The sequence below is a fragment of the Leucopleurus acutus genome, assembly GCF_964270905.1.
Source record: "Leucopleurus acutus genome assembly, chromosome: 1".
NCBI classification, from domain to species: domain Eukaryota; kingdom Metazoa; phylum Chordata; class Mammalia; order Artiodactyla; family Delphinidae; genus Leucopleurus; species Leucopleurus acutus.
Genome location: NC_139142.1, coordinates 196,778,309 through 196,794,623, shown reverse-complemented (window position 1 = coordinate 196,794,623; position 16,315 = coordinate 196,778,309). Strand labels below are relative to the sequence as shown.

Here is a 16,315-nt window from a genome sequence, read left to right as displayed (position 1 = left end):
ATAATTACAAAGTGATTGAAAAGATTATCAAGATGCTCACCAAAAATATCTTAACAGTTGTTACTCTGGGTGGTAGAATATAGGATGTTTTATAGTATCTTCTTTTTAAATTTTAATTTTATAATGAACATGTATAATCAGAAGAATGTTAAAGGTATTCTCACCTTAAAAAAAAAAACTAGAAAATTTAATTGGCAAATCTTCCGTAAATTTAGAAGAAAATAAAGGAAACTTGTTATTTGTGGATACAAGAAAATTTGGGAGTACAGCTGACTCTTGAGCAACACAGGTTGGAACTGTGCAGGTCCACTAACAGGCGGATTTTTTAAAATAAATAGGTACTACAAGAGCTCCGCGGTTGGTTAAACCTATGGACGTGGAACCACAGATATGGAGGGCTGACTGTAAAGCTATGTGTGGACTTCAAACTGCGTGGTGGATCGGCACCCCAACCCCCAAGTTGTTCAAGGATCAACTTTATATTTCACTGAGCAACAGAGCACTTTTGATGACAGTTTCAAATTTGGTATGTTTGGGGGAAAAAAACCGTGCAAAGATGACCAATAAAGAAGCAGTGGTATTCCTTTCTCTTTCTACTGTATTTCTAAACAAACCATAAAATATGCAAAAGTTGTATTTACTGGCCATTGTCCTGTAGGATACAAAGATGACATTGTTATTTTTTCTTCCATGTAATTCACTTATTCAATAGACATTTACTGAACACCGACGTTCAGGGATTATTCTAGGGGCTAGGACATGATGGTGCCTAAAACTTAAGAGTCTCTTGCTTTCACAATGCTTAATAATCCAGTGGAGAAATAAGTAAACAGTCAAATAAGTAAATTATTACATGGATATGGAAGTAAAGAGAAATCTTGAATAAATCCTTATGATATTTTATTCTATAAGTTTCGATAATCTATTTCAGGGGTTGACAAACTTTTTCTGTAAAGGGCCAGACAGTAAATATTTAAAGCTCTGTGGGTCACACAGTCTGTTGCAACCATTCAACATTGCCATTAGAGTGGCAAACAACCACAAACAACACACACACGATTGAGTGTGGCTATGTTCTGGTAAAATTTTATTTACAAAGATAGGTGTGGGGTAGGACAGACACATTGCCAATAGTTTGCCAACCCCTGGTCTAAAGAGCTAACAATAACTACAAAATAAAATCCTACAGCACTTTTCCAAAGCATAACTGAAAGCATTTAGATGTAGCAGTTCAACTAGTTCAGCTGGTATCTTCCTATTTTCTGAAAATACTTAATGGCTTATATATAATTATTTTATTTCAAAGTTTTTGTAACTTGGAAAAAGATCATAAAAGATAACTAAGTACTCAGCCTTAGTCAAAAGGATATACCTTTGAGCCTCCCTCTTTGTGGACTTAGACTCATACCTGAATTTTCCTTGTGTTTCTGTCAATAATTTGATGCAGAATAATAATAAAAAATTTAAGTTTGGTTGCTGTATCTTTAGAAATAGAAGATTACTGCCATCTAACTCCATAAAAAGCAGCTATAATAATAAAGCACATCTCAAAGCTTGAACAGGTGGAAAATAGCACAGTTTTAAAATTTTACTGAGTAAAGATATTTCTTCTCAGTCTGCTGGGAAACAAGGAGAGAAATGAATGGAAATCCTCTCTTGGTAATAAAATCTAGAGTCTGATGTACACAGCTCACCTTCAAGCTCTCCCCTCAATACAGGCAGATTACTTGTCTTGTTTTACTAAGAGAATAACCTTTTTCCTTAGTAACCCACTGAGTATTCTCAATGCACTAGTCAACATTTTCTGGTGAACAGAATGTGGCTAGCCCTCTCTTCAAAATAAAAAAATCTTTCAATTTCAAATGAGAAACATATCTGTTAGAGGGAAAAATCAAACTTAACGCAATTGTAAAAAGAAAAGCTCCTCTCCCCTACTTCCCTCCACAAAAGAAGCCACTGTTAAAAGAGTCTGGTGTTTAGTCTTCTATACTTTTCTCTACATATGTCACATGCATATTTATAAGCAATTATTGAGTTTATGAGTTTAGTTTTTTCTTTTAAGCAAAAATGGTACCTTACTTTGCATATGGCTCTGCAACTTTGTTTCATTTAATATCAAAGACTTTTAAATTGTTCTTAGTTACCTAATAAGAATTAACAAACGACTTCTTAAAATCAGAAGTTCTAAAGACAGAAACAATTTTAAAATGCAACGTTAAATTTCTGGTAAAGTTTCCTTTAATCCACTCAAACAATTTAATTCTAAATAGCTCCATGGTAGAAAAAGTTCCTTGCATTTCTCACTAATAAAGGAAATCTTTAATGGAAAACAAAAAAAAAAGGTTGCAACACTTAGCAATATACTGTAGTTAAAATAGAAACATAAATCATACAGTTCATTCAAAAAGTATTTTAATATAAACATCATTTATAAACAAAACAAATAATGTTGATATTTTAGTTCTAAAAACTTCGTGGTTTCTCTCAAACACTAAGATGCCACCTCAATAGTGATTGCCTCACATTTTCCGGTCTCTTGATCTGTGCACGTCACGTGTAAAGATCCATCCCTAAGCAAACAAAAAATAAATAACAATTCATAAGCTCAATATATAAAAACAGATAGTCCTTAAGAAATTACTTGAGGACTTTGAGTAAACAAGAGATCATTTTACTTTCTGAAAGAAGAGCATTAAGAGATAAAGAAGAGACACAACTTTATGTCTTTACATTTAGAACCATATGCCATAATTAGGTAGTTGTTCTTAAAAATTTCCTCCTAGATCACTGTGATGAAAAGTTGTATTCCTTGAGAACCCATGATGATAAATACCTTAAGTTGAAAACTTTATGCAAGTTCAAGAAGTATCAAGCTGTTTTCAAGCCCAGGCCATGGCAGACCTACCCTAATGAATTCTACATTTTGGCTAATTATGGTTTATGGAATGAATTGTCCTTAATGTTAATTTGGAACTGATTTACTTGTAACACATAGTATTATGGATGGACTGTTGTTAAGGAAATGATAATAGCTGGATTTAATTAGTAATTTATTTTCTACAGATTTCCTGTTGCAATATTGAAATAAACTTACCCTTTCATAGGACAAAAAATCAATTATGTAAATCTCAGAAAATTATATTTAAAGTTGATGAAAATTACATCTCAGACTTGCATGGACCAGTTTTTTAGGTTGACTACACCCATAATAATCAAAGAGTTCATAAAAAATTCAGAGTGCAAATGATCTGAGATATACTTTTCTTTGTAAATATAGTAATTTTACAGGGCAAAAACTTAAGTTACTGATAAGATCTTTATAAGTTTTTAATAAATGATTTTCCCAGAATGACAACAGGTTAAGAATCAATAAACTAATAAAAAAGGTCAAGTCTCAAAGCAAATTTTCTTAACATCAGAAGTAGTTTAATTTTTTACCTTTTCATAGTAAGAACAGCTAATATGTCACGTAATCCATTTTCTTTTTTATCTAAATCCTGGAGTACAACCTGTTTAGGCAAAAATAATACAACGATGATTTAGTACTTTGACATATTAATAAACTGATGCATCAATTATTCCAATGGACTAAATCTTACTCATTACTGAAATGAACCTTTTAAAACAGGGCTGTTTTCAATTCTCCTACCATTTATCATAATTTGGAAAATAGAATTAAGCTTTCTTAACTGACAACATGTCTCCTCTAAAAAGAGGGCATGTAAGATAACTAATATATTTAATATATTTGTCCCTCTTAAATGTCATGTCCTAGATTACGATGATTATTTATATGAAGTACTGTTTGTCTCAGAAAATAAAGACTAAAAAAAAAAAAAAAAGAAAACAAAATAAAGACTGCTTTTCTTTTTGGTAATTGCACCATTACAGTAACATGTAAATTACATTTTGGTAAGCCTTTTATATATACTTTAAAAAATTCAAATATTTTAAATGCACTTGGAAAACCTATTTAAAAGAAATACATGTCAAATTCTTTTGTACAGCTAAGATTACACTTGTAAGTAAGAGATACTAATGAATTTGCTATAAAATTCCTTGGTTTCCTAAAGGAAGGTATACCAATAGACCAAGTTTGAAAGTGACTTTTCAGATTTTGCCAAAATCAAGTTTTATGACCTTAGGTAAGTACTAAGTCTACTCATTTGTAGAATGAGGAGGTTAGAAGAGATGGAATCTCTAGAAGATTCTCTTCCAAATAAAGTAATATGTGACTAATTTTTCTCTTTCCAGCATCTGTAAGTTAAGATGTAGTGACAGTAGCTGTAGTGTCTCAAGAGTAGTATGTGGAGAGAAAAGGTAAGAAGTGTACCAGAGAGGAATACTAAGACTTCCACCTGAGTTTAGAAAGCTGGTGCACAGGAAAATGCTTTTATAGTGATATACCACAGAAACATCTGGCGGAGCTTTGAAACCTTTACTAGTTGAAAGAGTCCTTCTCCAGTAGATCCTAAGATGTTAATTCTGAGGTGGAGCCCAGACATTATGTATGTGTGTTTTCATTATCCTTTTGTTGAAATTAGAAAACAGATATAAAGCTAAAGATACTATACATTCTCTTTTGTTACCTACATTTGTTTTATTTTTACTGTAAAAGTAATTAATCTTCATGTTCTGTTCTGTCTGTAAAAAATTCAGTATGAAGTGTTAAAAAGTAAAAAAAAAACCTTCTTGGTACCTTCAAATCTACCCACTGTTAAGTTTCCTCAGTACAGTTCAAATACCTATAGTTACTTTCTGTATCCACGCGTGGGTATCTAAATACACACACCTATCCAAACACCACTCCTTCACACACACCCACACTCTCAATCGTTTTACTTAAACACAATGGTACCATGCTATAAATACAGTTCTGCAGTCCTTGTGTGTGTGCTTTAATGAAACTGTATTTCTTGGGCATGTTTCTAAGCAAATAACATGGCTCCACCTCATTCCTTTTAAAGGATGTGGAGGACCATATCCTATGATATATGCATGCGGTATTTGAAAAAACAAACTTATCCTATGTCAGAGGCAGCATGGTATAATGGCAAGAGCATGGGCCCAGGAGTAAAACCAACCTGAGGCTATATCTCAGCTCAGTCAAGAAAATAACAAGGTATCTACTACCATGAGCCTGTTTCTTAACCATCTATAAAATGCACATAAAAATGTCTATCTCACAGCATTTTGAGATTATGTTTGTAAATTGCCTAGTACAGCACACCTGGCATTTAGCAAACAAAGAAATGTCATTTCCCCTGCCACTGACCTTATTACCAAGGAGGGTTAAGAGCACAAAGACAAGCAGTAGAAATACAATTGTACTTTATTTTCCTCTAACTCTTTCAAATGCAATTGCCTATTTCTTCTCTCTTTCAAAAATAAATAAGTACAAGTAATCCATTCATAAAAATGTGTTAAATGTCCTATATGCATATTATATTGATATTAAACTGAGTCTAATCCAGAAGGAAAAACTAAACAGTTTCAAGTGATTAATTCATAGTCCAATCTGATGTAGTCACCTGTGCAAACTTGTTTTCCTCTTTTGCAGAGTTTTTCCCCTCAGACTCATAGAGTTCAAGACATACTGAGGATATACTTCCAGGAGCCTGTAACGTGTGTTGTCTTCGAGCTGGCAAAGGCGTCCCTGACGGAAACAGTACTTTGAAACTGTTGGCTCCTGATTCATCGACTCCCTAATAAGCAGGAAAATAATATGCACATCCTTTGATATCATTACAATGATAAAAAATCACTCCTATTATAAATTAATATATATTCCTTGTTGATAATCTGGAAACTATACAGCGGCAAAGACAATAGAAATGATCCTTAATCCCGACCCACTTTATTTAAAAATAAATTGAAACATACACCTCTCTACTTGTATTAGAATCTTAAGCTTAAAAACACAGTTAATTAAGAAATTAACATATTAGATTAATACTAACTAAAAGAATATCAGAAACTCATTAAAAGTAAATTTATAACTTGAAATTTAAAATTTTTACCAGTACACAAGGTTTTATTTTAAAAACAGTACGTACGTAAACCTGTGGCAATAAATTTATACTACTATGGAAAAGTGAAGAGAAGCTCAACATACCTTAACTAAAATATCTTTGGCTGAACACTCTATCTTAAGAGCGTCCTCCACTAAAAGGTTTTCTTTCCCAATAAGGATTCCTGCTTCCATAGCTGCACCAATAGGGATGACTTCATCAGGAGGGACAGAATTGAGAAGCTCAACAGCTGGGAAAAGATCTTTAATCATTTGCTGTAGCCTTGGGATTCGAGAAGACCCTCCACAAAGGACAACCTAGAAAATAAAAATAATTTTGTTTTTTATTTTTAGAACAATGATTGTTTCTCAAAATTAAGTGTAACAGGACAAGTCACCTTCATCACATGAAAAGGTAAAATATAAGAAGCCCTATTTCAACATATTATTTTATGTTATACTTACCATATATACATATAAATATGTATTTAATACATTATAAATATTTAACGTACTGTTTACCCATAGCAACAAAATTTAAAATGAGGAGATCTCACCACATATTAGAAAATATAATAAGATATATATGGCTCATGATAAATACTGGGCATATGAGGCTTAACCATAAATACACATTTGTATAGGAAATACTGTACTTAATATTTCGTACTGTTCAAGCATTATCTAAACGAAGTGTTTACATAAATCACAGCATTTCTGTGGCAAAATAAACAGTGGCAATCTTCTCTATGTGAAAACTATGCCATAGATTTTGTCTTCACTGTGGAATAATAATTTTCTTGAGGAAAAAGATGTTTTTTATACAACTACGTTTTAAGCTCTAGGTACCACTTGATTAAATATGCACAAAAACTCCATATAAAATTGTCCCTTTATGAGCCTGCCCACACATCTAGTGCCCCAACTTTTATAGCTGCCACCCAAAGGATGGGCCCCCAGATCTCCAGCTCTGAGAGCCAACAGGGCTTGCATTCATGAGTCCCATAGGATGAGAGCAAACAAAGAAGCAGTTTTTAAATGGGCAAAGGAGCAACTCTTGCCCTGTGGCTATACACCAGGGTTCAGCACAGAGGGAGAAGGCAAGCATGCCCATCTCCCAGCTTCTCCCTGGAAGGGTGTGACTGCATGCTTTCCCAGATGCTGCTGCCTGACGGTCCAGTTTCTAATCAGCCTATATCTAGGTGCTGCCTTTGATCTTCCTCTTTTTTTGATCATCATCACTCATGATGGTCTTGGCACACCCTCAAATACTGAGAGCCACCAAGAACACAAATGGCAGCTTAGACGGGCACAAAGTTTTGAGAAGCTACCAGGAACTCAGGTAGGGCTGACTAACAAGGTTCATCTCCTATACAGGACCAGTCTGTCAAAACTGGAAGAGGTAGCAGTTTTTTGTTTTTTGGTTTTTTTGAGGTAGCAGTTTTATGTAAAGCCCAGAAACCAATACAGAGAGTCTAGGAAAATGCAGATACAGAAAAATATGTTCCAAACAAAATAACAAGATAAATTTCCAGAAACTGATCTTAATGAAACAAAGATAAGTGATTTACTTGATAGAGTTAAAAACAACTAATAAAGATGTTCAATGAAGTCAGGAGAGTAATGCAGGAACAAAGTATGAATTTCAACAGAGATAGAAAATATAAAGTACCAAAGAGAAATCATAGAGCTGATGAATACAGTAACTGAACTTAAAAACTCAATAGAGGGTTTCAACAGCACACTAAATAAAGTGAAAGAAAGGGTCAGTGAATTTGAAGACAGGGCAGAGGAATTTATTCAGAGGAGCAAAAAGGAAGAAGAATGAAGATACATTCAGGGACTTACAGAACACCAGTAAATGGACCAATATATGCAAATATAAGGGTCTCAGAAGGAGAAGTGGGGGGAGAGGGGGGCAGAAAACTTACTCAAAGAAATTACGGCTGAAAACTTCCCTAATCTGGGGAAAGAAACAGCCAGATCCAGTAAGCCCAAAAAGTACCAAATAGGATGAATCTAAAGTGACCCACACTGAGACACATCATAATCAAATTGCCAAAAGTTAAAGACAGAAAGACTTAAAAGCAGCAAGAGAAAAGCAACTTGGTTAGATACAAGGGAACACCATTAAAACTATAAGTGGGTCTTGCAACAGAAGTCTTGCAAGCCAGAAGGGAGATATTCAAAGTGTCATAAGAAAAAAACCGTCAGCTAAGAACACCCAATTCAGCAAAGGTGCTCTCCAAAACTGAAGGAGAGATGAGTGTTTTCACACAAACAAAAGCTGAAGGAGTTCACCACTACTAGATTGGCCTTACAAAAGATGTCAAATGGAGTTGTTCGAGTTTAAACAAAATGCTAATTAATAAACATGAAAACATATAAAAGTATAAAACTCAATGGTAAAGATAAATATAGTTAGATTCAGAATACTCCAATATTGTAATGGTAGTGGGTAAATCACTTATAACCTTAAGACAAAGGTTAAAAGACAAAGGCATTAAAAATAACTGTAATTACAATAACTTGTTAATGGATACACAAAAGATGTAAACTGTGACATCAAAAACATAAAATGTGGGGAGAAGGAGTGTAAAAATGTAGAGCTTTTGTATGCGTTTGAAGTTAAGTTGTTGTCAGCTTAAAATAGGCTATTTTAACTGTGTAAGATGTTTTATATAAGCTTCATGGTAACCACAAAAGAAAAATCTGTAGTAGACACACAAAAGGTAAAGAGAAAAGAATTAAAGCAAACCACTACAGAAAGTCATCAAATCATGAAAGAAGAGGACAGGAAAGAAAGAAATGAACTATAAAACAGACAGAAAATGATTAACAAAATGGCAATAGTAAGGTCATACCTATCAAAAATTACTTTAAATTACTTTCTACACACTACAAATTACTAGATGAAGAAATTAAGAAGACAATCTCATTTACAGGACTATCAAAAAGAATAAAATACTTAAATAAATTTACCTAAGAAGGTGAAATATCTGTACCCTGAAAACTGCAAGACTTTGATGAAAGAAACTGAAGACACAAATACATGGAAAGATATTCCGGGTTTATGGATTGGAAGAATTAATATTGTCAAAATGTCCTTACTACCCCAAATATTCAATGTAATCCCTATCAAAATTCCAATGGCATTTTTCATAGAAATAGAAAAAACAATCCTGAAATTTGTGTGGAACCACAAGAGACCCCAAATAGCCAAAACAATCTTGAGAAAGAAGAGCAAAGCTGGAGGCATCACACTTCCTGATTTCAAACTATATTACAAGCTGTAGTAATCAAAACAGTAAGGTATTTGCATAAAACAAGTCAAATAGATCAATGGAACAGAACAGAGAGCCCAGAAATAAACCCACATATATAGGGTCAATTAATTTTCAATAAAGGAGCCAAGAATATACAACAAAGAAAGAAGAGTCTCCTTAATAAGTGGGGTGGGGAAAACTGGATATCTACATGCAAAAGAATGAAACGGGACCACTATCTTACACCACACATAAAAATCAACTCAAAATGGATTAAAGACTTGGAGTAAAACCTAAAACGATAAAACTCCTAGAAGAAAACATAAGGGGTAAGCTCCTTGACAACGGTCTTGGCAATGCTTTTTGGATTTGACACCCAAAGCAAAGGAAAGCAAAAACAAACAAGTGGGACTTATCAAACTAAAAAGCATGCACAGCAAAGGAAACCATCAACAAAATGAAATGGCAGGGCTTCCCTGGTGGCGCAGTGGTTGAGAGTCCGCCTGCCGATGCAGGGGACACGGGTTCGTGCCCCGGTCTGGGAAGATCCCACATGCCACGGAGCGGCTGGGCCCGTGAGCCATGGCCACTGAGCCTGCGCGTCCGGAGCCTGTGCTCCGCAACGGGAGAGGCCACAACAGTGAGAGGCCCGCGTACCGCAAAAAAAAAAAAAAAAAAAAAAAAAATGAAATGGCAACCTATTGAATGAGAGAAAATATTTGTAAATCATATATCTAAAAAGGGGTGAATATCCAAAATACACAAGAATCTCATTAACTCAATAGCAAAAAACCAAATAGCACAATTTAAAAACGAGCAAGGGACCTGAATAGACATTTTTCCAAAGAAGACTTATAAGTAGCCAAAGGTACCTGAAAAGGTGCTCAACATCACTAATCATTAGGGAAATGGAAATAAAGATCACAATGAGACATCACTTCATACCTGTTAGGACGTCTATTACTAAAAAGACAAGAGATAACAAATATTGGTGAAGATGGAGAGAAAGGAGAACACTTATACGCTGTTGGGAATGTAAACTGGTACAGCCACTATGGAAAACAGTATGGAAACTCTTCATGAAATTAAAAGTAGAATTACCTTATGATCCAGCAATCCCACTTCTGAGTATATACACAAAGGAAACAATCACTATCTCATAGAGATATCTGTACTCTCATGTTCACTGCAGCGTTATTCACAATAGCCAAGGTATTTGGAAACATACTATGGAAAGATCATAAGTGTGTGTCAGTGGATGAATGGATAAAGAAGATGTGGTACAGATACACAATGCAATATTATTCAGTTTAAAGAAGGAAGTCCTGCCATTTGTAACAACCTGAAAGAACCTGGAGGGCATTACACTAAGTGAAATGAGCCAGACAGAGAGACAAAAACTGCACAGTATCACTTATACGTGGAGTCTAAATTAAAACAAAACAAACAAAACAACTCATAGAAACATAAAGCAGAAAAATGGTTGGGGTTGAGGGGGTAGGGAAAATAGGGAGGGGATGGTAAAAGGGTACATACAAACTTTTAGTTATAAGATGAATAAGGTCTGAGGATCTAATGTATAACATGGTGATTACAGTTGGTAATATTGTGTAGTATATTTGAGATTTGCTAAGAGAGTGAAACTTAAGTGTTTTCACCTCCTGCAGAAAAGGTTAATATATAAGGTGATAGATGTGTTAATTAACTCGATGGTAATAATAATCCCTGCACAATACATATACTAAATCTCATGTTGTATACTTTAAATACCTTACAATTTTATTTGTTAATTATACCTCAATAAAGCTGAATAAAATAAAATTGCTCCTTTATAAATATTTTAATTTCCTCCTTAATTAATACATTTAACACTTGTAAGTCCATGGGTATGCAGAATATTGAATATGTTCTCTCAAGGAGGGAAATCATCAATAATCACTACTAATTTCAGTCTATATACGGATGTTCTCAAAGCTCCATGTGGTGGAGAAGATGAGCAACTGATGAAAATGAGGCCCCGCTCACATCAGCCGTGAAACGAGGAGGGAGACCACGTTCCTCCGCAGGTAAGGGCATGAGGAACATCAACTCAGGGTTACAAAGAAAAAAGAAAAGCAGGTTTGCCTCGGCAGAGTTCTCCCAAAAGTCTGCTTTGGAGGTAAGTTAAAAGGAAAGTCTTCTCTAAAATGTCTGATACCAGGTAAATACCATGAGAATAAAAATGGAGGTTATGCCTTTTCATGAACTTCTTACAGTCAACATCGAAATGCTTTATAAATAAGCAATAAGTGGTGCTGTGTTAAAACAAAAAACAAAAAAAACCCTGGAAAATCTTGTTTTTTGGTATTCTCATTTAAAGGGTAAAAAGTACTAATAGTGTGTCATTATTAATGCTGGCAGTAACCGGAAAATTTTAATTTAAATGAATTCTTTAAACATTTACTCTGTAGTCTGATTTTCTTTTGCAAACTTAGAGGAAAATTGAAAATATTATAGATTATTCTGAAAATAAAGAAAATAGTAAAATCTATCAGAGCCTGTGGAATAAAACCAAGCTGCTAATGAGTAAAATGGTAGTTAATTTTTTTTTTTTTGCGGTACGCGGGCCCCTCACTGTTGTGGCCTCTCCCGTTGCAGAGCACAGGCTCCGGACGTGCAGGCTCAGCGGTCATGGCTCACGGGCCCAGCCGCTCCGCGGCATGTGGGATCTTCCCAGACCGGGGCACGAACCCGTGTCCCCTGCATCGGCAGGCGGACTCTCAACCACTGCACCACCAGGAAAACCCGGTAGTTAATTTTTTAGTTAGGGAAAAAATGAAATAAATTAATTAATGTTCAAAATAAACATTTATAAAAATAATAAAAGTATCCTGGAAAGACTGGAAGAAATAAAGTGCAAACCAGAAATAAAACAATTAGAAAAGAGAAATATATCACCTGGAAAAAAAAATCTAAGAAAGTTTTTTTTGGGTTGTAGTGCCAGGAGTTGGGAGCAAAAAAAAGAATAAAACAAATATCTACAAAACCTAGGAAGGAAAAAAAACAGATAAACTCAAAAAGAAAAAGATAAATAAATAAAAAGAGAAAAATCGGCCAGTTTTAATTTAAATAACTTCCTTATACTTTAAAAATTTAATATCAAAAGCTACGTAAAATTAAAAATTACAAGAACATTATGCAAAGTTGTATGTTAAAAGTTTAAATCACTATGAAATAGGTCTATAAAATACTTTAATTCAAAATTGAAGCAGGGGCTTCCCTGGTGGCGCAGTGGTTGAAAGTCCGCCTGCCGATGCAGGGGACATGGGTTCATGCCCCGGTCTGGGAAGATCCCACGTGCCGTGGAGCGGCTGGGCCTGTGAGCCATGGCTGCTGGGCCTGCACGTTTGGAGCCCGTGCTCCGCAATGGGAGAGGCCGAAACAGTGAGAGGCCCACGTACCACAAAAAAAAAACAGAACAAAAAACAAAAAAACAAAATTGAAGCAATAAAAAGAAATTATGAAAGTTATAAATATATTTCAAAAATTAGTTTCAGACAAAATGTGTTTATAGGCAAATTCTTTAGAATTCTTGCGGAACAGAGATTTTATGTATTATGCACTAACCTGGAATACTTAAAAAGATGAAAACGTATTAAATTCCATTTTATAAGCACCTGATAGCCTTGAAACAAAACAGTAAAAACAAACAGCAATAAAACAACACGTTCTGGAGTAGAGGTTGCCAAGTAGCAACTTGCAAATTCTATCAGGCAAGCTATATTTTCTCTCTTCACATAGTGTTTTCAAAGGTTCTGCATTAGCTACTAACATTGAAACATTAAAAAGTCTGATGGTAAGCCCTAGTTTTGAGAGTCTGTTAAAACGCCCCAGGTTCCAACAGCACTGGCCTGCATCGCTGGATGGCAGTGACTGGTGGGGAGCAGCAGCTGCCCCTTCTGGGCTAGAACAGCTCCTGGTGTGTGTGGCCAGCCCACCACTACCACCCGTGGCCCTCCCACCAGCTACTGGTCCTTGCCAATTACAATCCTATTTGTGCTCTTACTTTTCTTACAGCAAAGAGTTCAACGTGAAACTCTTTACTCTCTAAACCCAGTTCTCAAACTAGTAGGAGAATGAAAGGAAGATCGCCAGGACTGTGTGTCTCAGGAACAATGGTTGGGGGACATACTTCTCTTTGGGAGAATGGTATGGTACAGTGAGTCTACTGTACTACATGGCATCTGGGCAGCTTAACTGTGGTGTAGGGCCTAAGATACACATACTGTTATTTTTATGTGCGGAAAGAAACTGACCTTCTTTTATATCATCTTTGGGAAAAATCCCAGCATCAGTGCATTGGATAAGATTGGGGCCAATGATGTGCTTACGACTGACACTGAATTCCATATAAACACTACCGATACTTTGGTCCCCGTAAAGGATTTGATTTGCTTATTCCTAGAGAAATGAGTATTTTGGAAAACTCACAAGGCAAGGGATTTGGCACACTTTCTTATGTTGAACTTAATTTACAGCTATGAAAGTGATAACTTAAAATCATATTCCCACAATGTGGAACTGAAGGCTGACTTGAGAATTGTACATCTATCTTTGGAGTAGTCATGCGAACCTATTTTGTGAGTTGATATTTTTCATGACGAAATGAAATGAGCTTGGACCCTCTCTCACACTCTGCCTTGGGTTATGAAGAAAAGGAAGGTACTATCAGCCTACTTCCTGAAGAACATCGTGCATGATTATGTTACCTTGGAATAAAGGGCAATTAAAGCACCGGATGTCTTGGTTTAGAAGGTACTGTTCTGAGTAAACGAATTAGATATATTGTGATATTTTGTCATTCTAGGTAAGTTCAAGCACTTTAAAATCCCCTATTTCTTGAGTATGTCTCAGGAGCTTTTAAAAGAGAAAAGCAGCCTTTGCTTACAAAGTTATACAACCTTAAAGAGCAGGTCATGCTGTGTGGACAGAAAAAAAAAGGGAGGTGGGGAGAGGAAGGGTTAGCAAAGGTCTGAGCATTGGCTCCAGCTTCTCACTCGCTCATTGCTTGAGACTCAACCATGTGCCTCTGGCTCTCCCTAAACGGAAGCCTTGGGGACATACCGATAAGCCATGGTCCATCTCATCATCCAGGAAGAAGAGAACGAGCTGGAGGCAAGAAGCTAAGGCACTTCTTTAGACCAATGCAACCCAAAGCACAGGACCATTCCCCTTTTCAGTGTCTGATGTTAAAAGGGGTTACGTTATTCAGACAATATGCATAAGGCAGGAAAGTTCGAAATAGCCCATCTCATTTCTGCTAACTTAGCATGAACAGCATGCAAATGATACATGAATTATCACAGAAAATTTAGTAATATATCAAAAGAATATTCCTCATAACCAAATAAGATCTATCCCAGGAATACAATGATAGTTCCATATTAGGAAATTATCAATAATTCATCAAATAATTTGAAGACAAATATAAAGAAAACCATAAGGCTGTCTTGCAGGTGTCCGAAAGCAATTGTAATGACTCAACACCTATTTCATATTAAAACACCTTTAAAAAGAAAAAAAGAGAAATGCTCAATATGATAAAGAGAATCTATTTCAAACCAGTTACCAGTAATTAAATCTGTTGGTAAACAACTAACACTATTCCCCTAATAAAGAGAACAAAAGAAAGAGGTCCAGTGTCAACTAAAATATTCAAGGCCTGACCAAGGCAATCAAATATAAACAAGAAGCGAGAACAGGGAACTCTACTCAATACTCTGTAATGGCCTGTGTGGGAAAAGAATCTAAAGAAGAATGGATATATGTATATGTATAGCTGAGTCACTTTGCTGTATACCGGAAACTAACACAACATTGTAAGTCAACTAAACCCCAATAAAAATTTAAAAAAGGGCTTCCCTGGTGGCGCAGTGGTTGAGAGTCCGCCTGCCGATGCAGGGGACACGGGTTCGTGCCCCAGTCCAGGAAGATCCCACATGCCGCAGAGCGGCTGGGCCTGTGAGCCATGGCCGCTGAGCCTGCGCGTCCGCAATGGGAGAGGCCACAACAGTGAGAGGCCCGCGTACCGCAAAAAAAAAAAAAAAAAAAAAAAAAAAAAAGCAGCAGCAGCGAGGGGTACAGAGATGCAAGATAAAAGTATCACCAAACACGGATAAAACCCTCTCCCAACGCCCACAGCCCACTCCAGCTACCACCCCATTTCCCTTCTGCCCTTTTAGCAGAACTTCTCAAGAGTTATTTATATTTATCGTGTCCATGGACTCACCTTCTTTTCTATTTAAACTCACTCCAGTAAGGTGTCTCCCTCCGTAACTCCACTGCAACTGCTTTTCCCAGTGATCTGGTCCCTTGCTCCCTCCTCCCACCCCCTCTGGCTCACTCGGTCCCATCCCTACTGCTACCCCTTAAACATACCAAGCTTGCTCCCCTCTGGCTGTTCCCTCTGCCTGGAAAAGCGGCAGAAATTCACCCAGTCTGTTCCTTCATTTCAGTCCCTGCAGGGCTCTGATCAAAAGCCATCTCCTTAGATGGGATTCTTATCTGCAAAATCACCCTCTGTCACTAGCTATGCCCTTATCCTGCTTTATTTTTCTTCATAACAGTTATCACAACTGGGCATTATTTTAACTGTTTCTTGACGGCAAAGACTTTATGTTTACTGCTGTGTCCCAAGTGCCTAGAACCCGCTTGGAACGGAGCAGGTGTGCTCAATAATTAGTTGTGTGTTAACTAGTAAATGGATTTGAATGCATGCCTAGGAAATTCAGAAGACTCCTTGAAAAATTATTAATACCAAGAATTCGTGAAGTGGCAGAGTATCAGATAAAGAGGCAAAACCAGTAAGTGTTCTATCAGCAAAACCAAATTAGTATTGATAAATAAAAGCAAAGAAATATCTCATTCACAACAGCCAGAGATCCCACAATTAAGAAAACACATAACTCAATATAAGTATTAAAGAAGATTTGAACACAGAGAGATACCAACTTTGTGGTTAGGAAAACTAAATACTGTAAAGATAATATATCACTCCCCA

General features: G+C 36.0%; 1 protein-coding gene across 2 annotated transcripts in view; it reads right to left on the bottom strand.

Annotated features, from left to right (window-relative positions):
- Positions 1–1,073: 1,073 nt before the first annotated feature.
- Positions 1,074–16,315, bottom strand: part of HSPA14 (heat shock protein family A (Hsp70) member 14) — a 35,780-nt gene continuing 20,538 nt past the window's right edge. For both annotated transcript variants that reach the window (XM_082853046.1, XM_082853047.1), the window contains 4 exons: positions 6,116–6,328; positions 5,532–5,705; positions 3,439–3,509; positions 1,074–2,570 (listed from right to left, as the gene is read on the bottom strand). In XM_082853046.1, the coding sequence (XP_082709172.1) occupies positions 2,492–2,570; positions 3,439–3,509; positions 5,532–5,705; positions 6,116–6,328 (537 nt within the window). In that variant the 3' untranslated portion in view covers positions 1,074–2,491. The remainder of the gene's footprint in view (positions 2,571–3,438; positions 3,510–5,531; positions 5,706–6,115; positions 6,329–16,315) is intronic.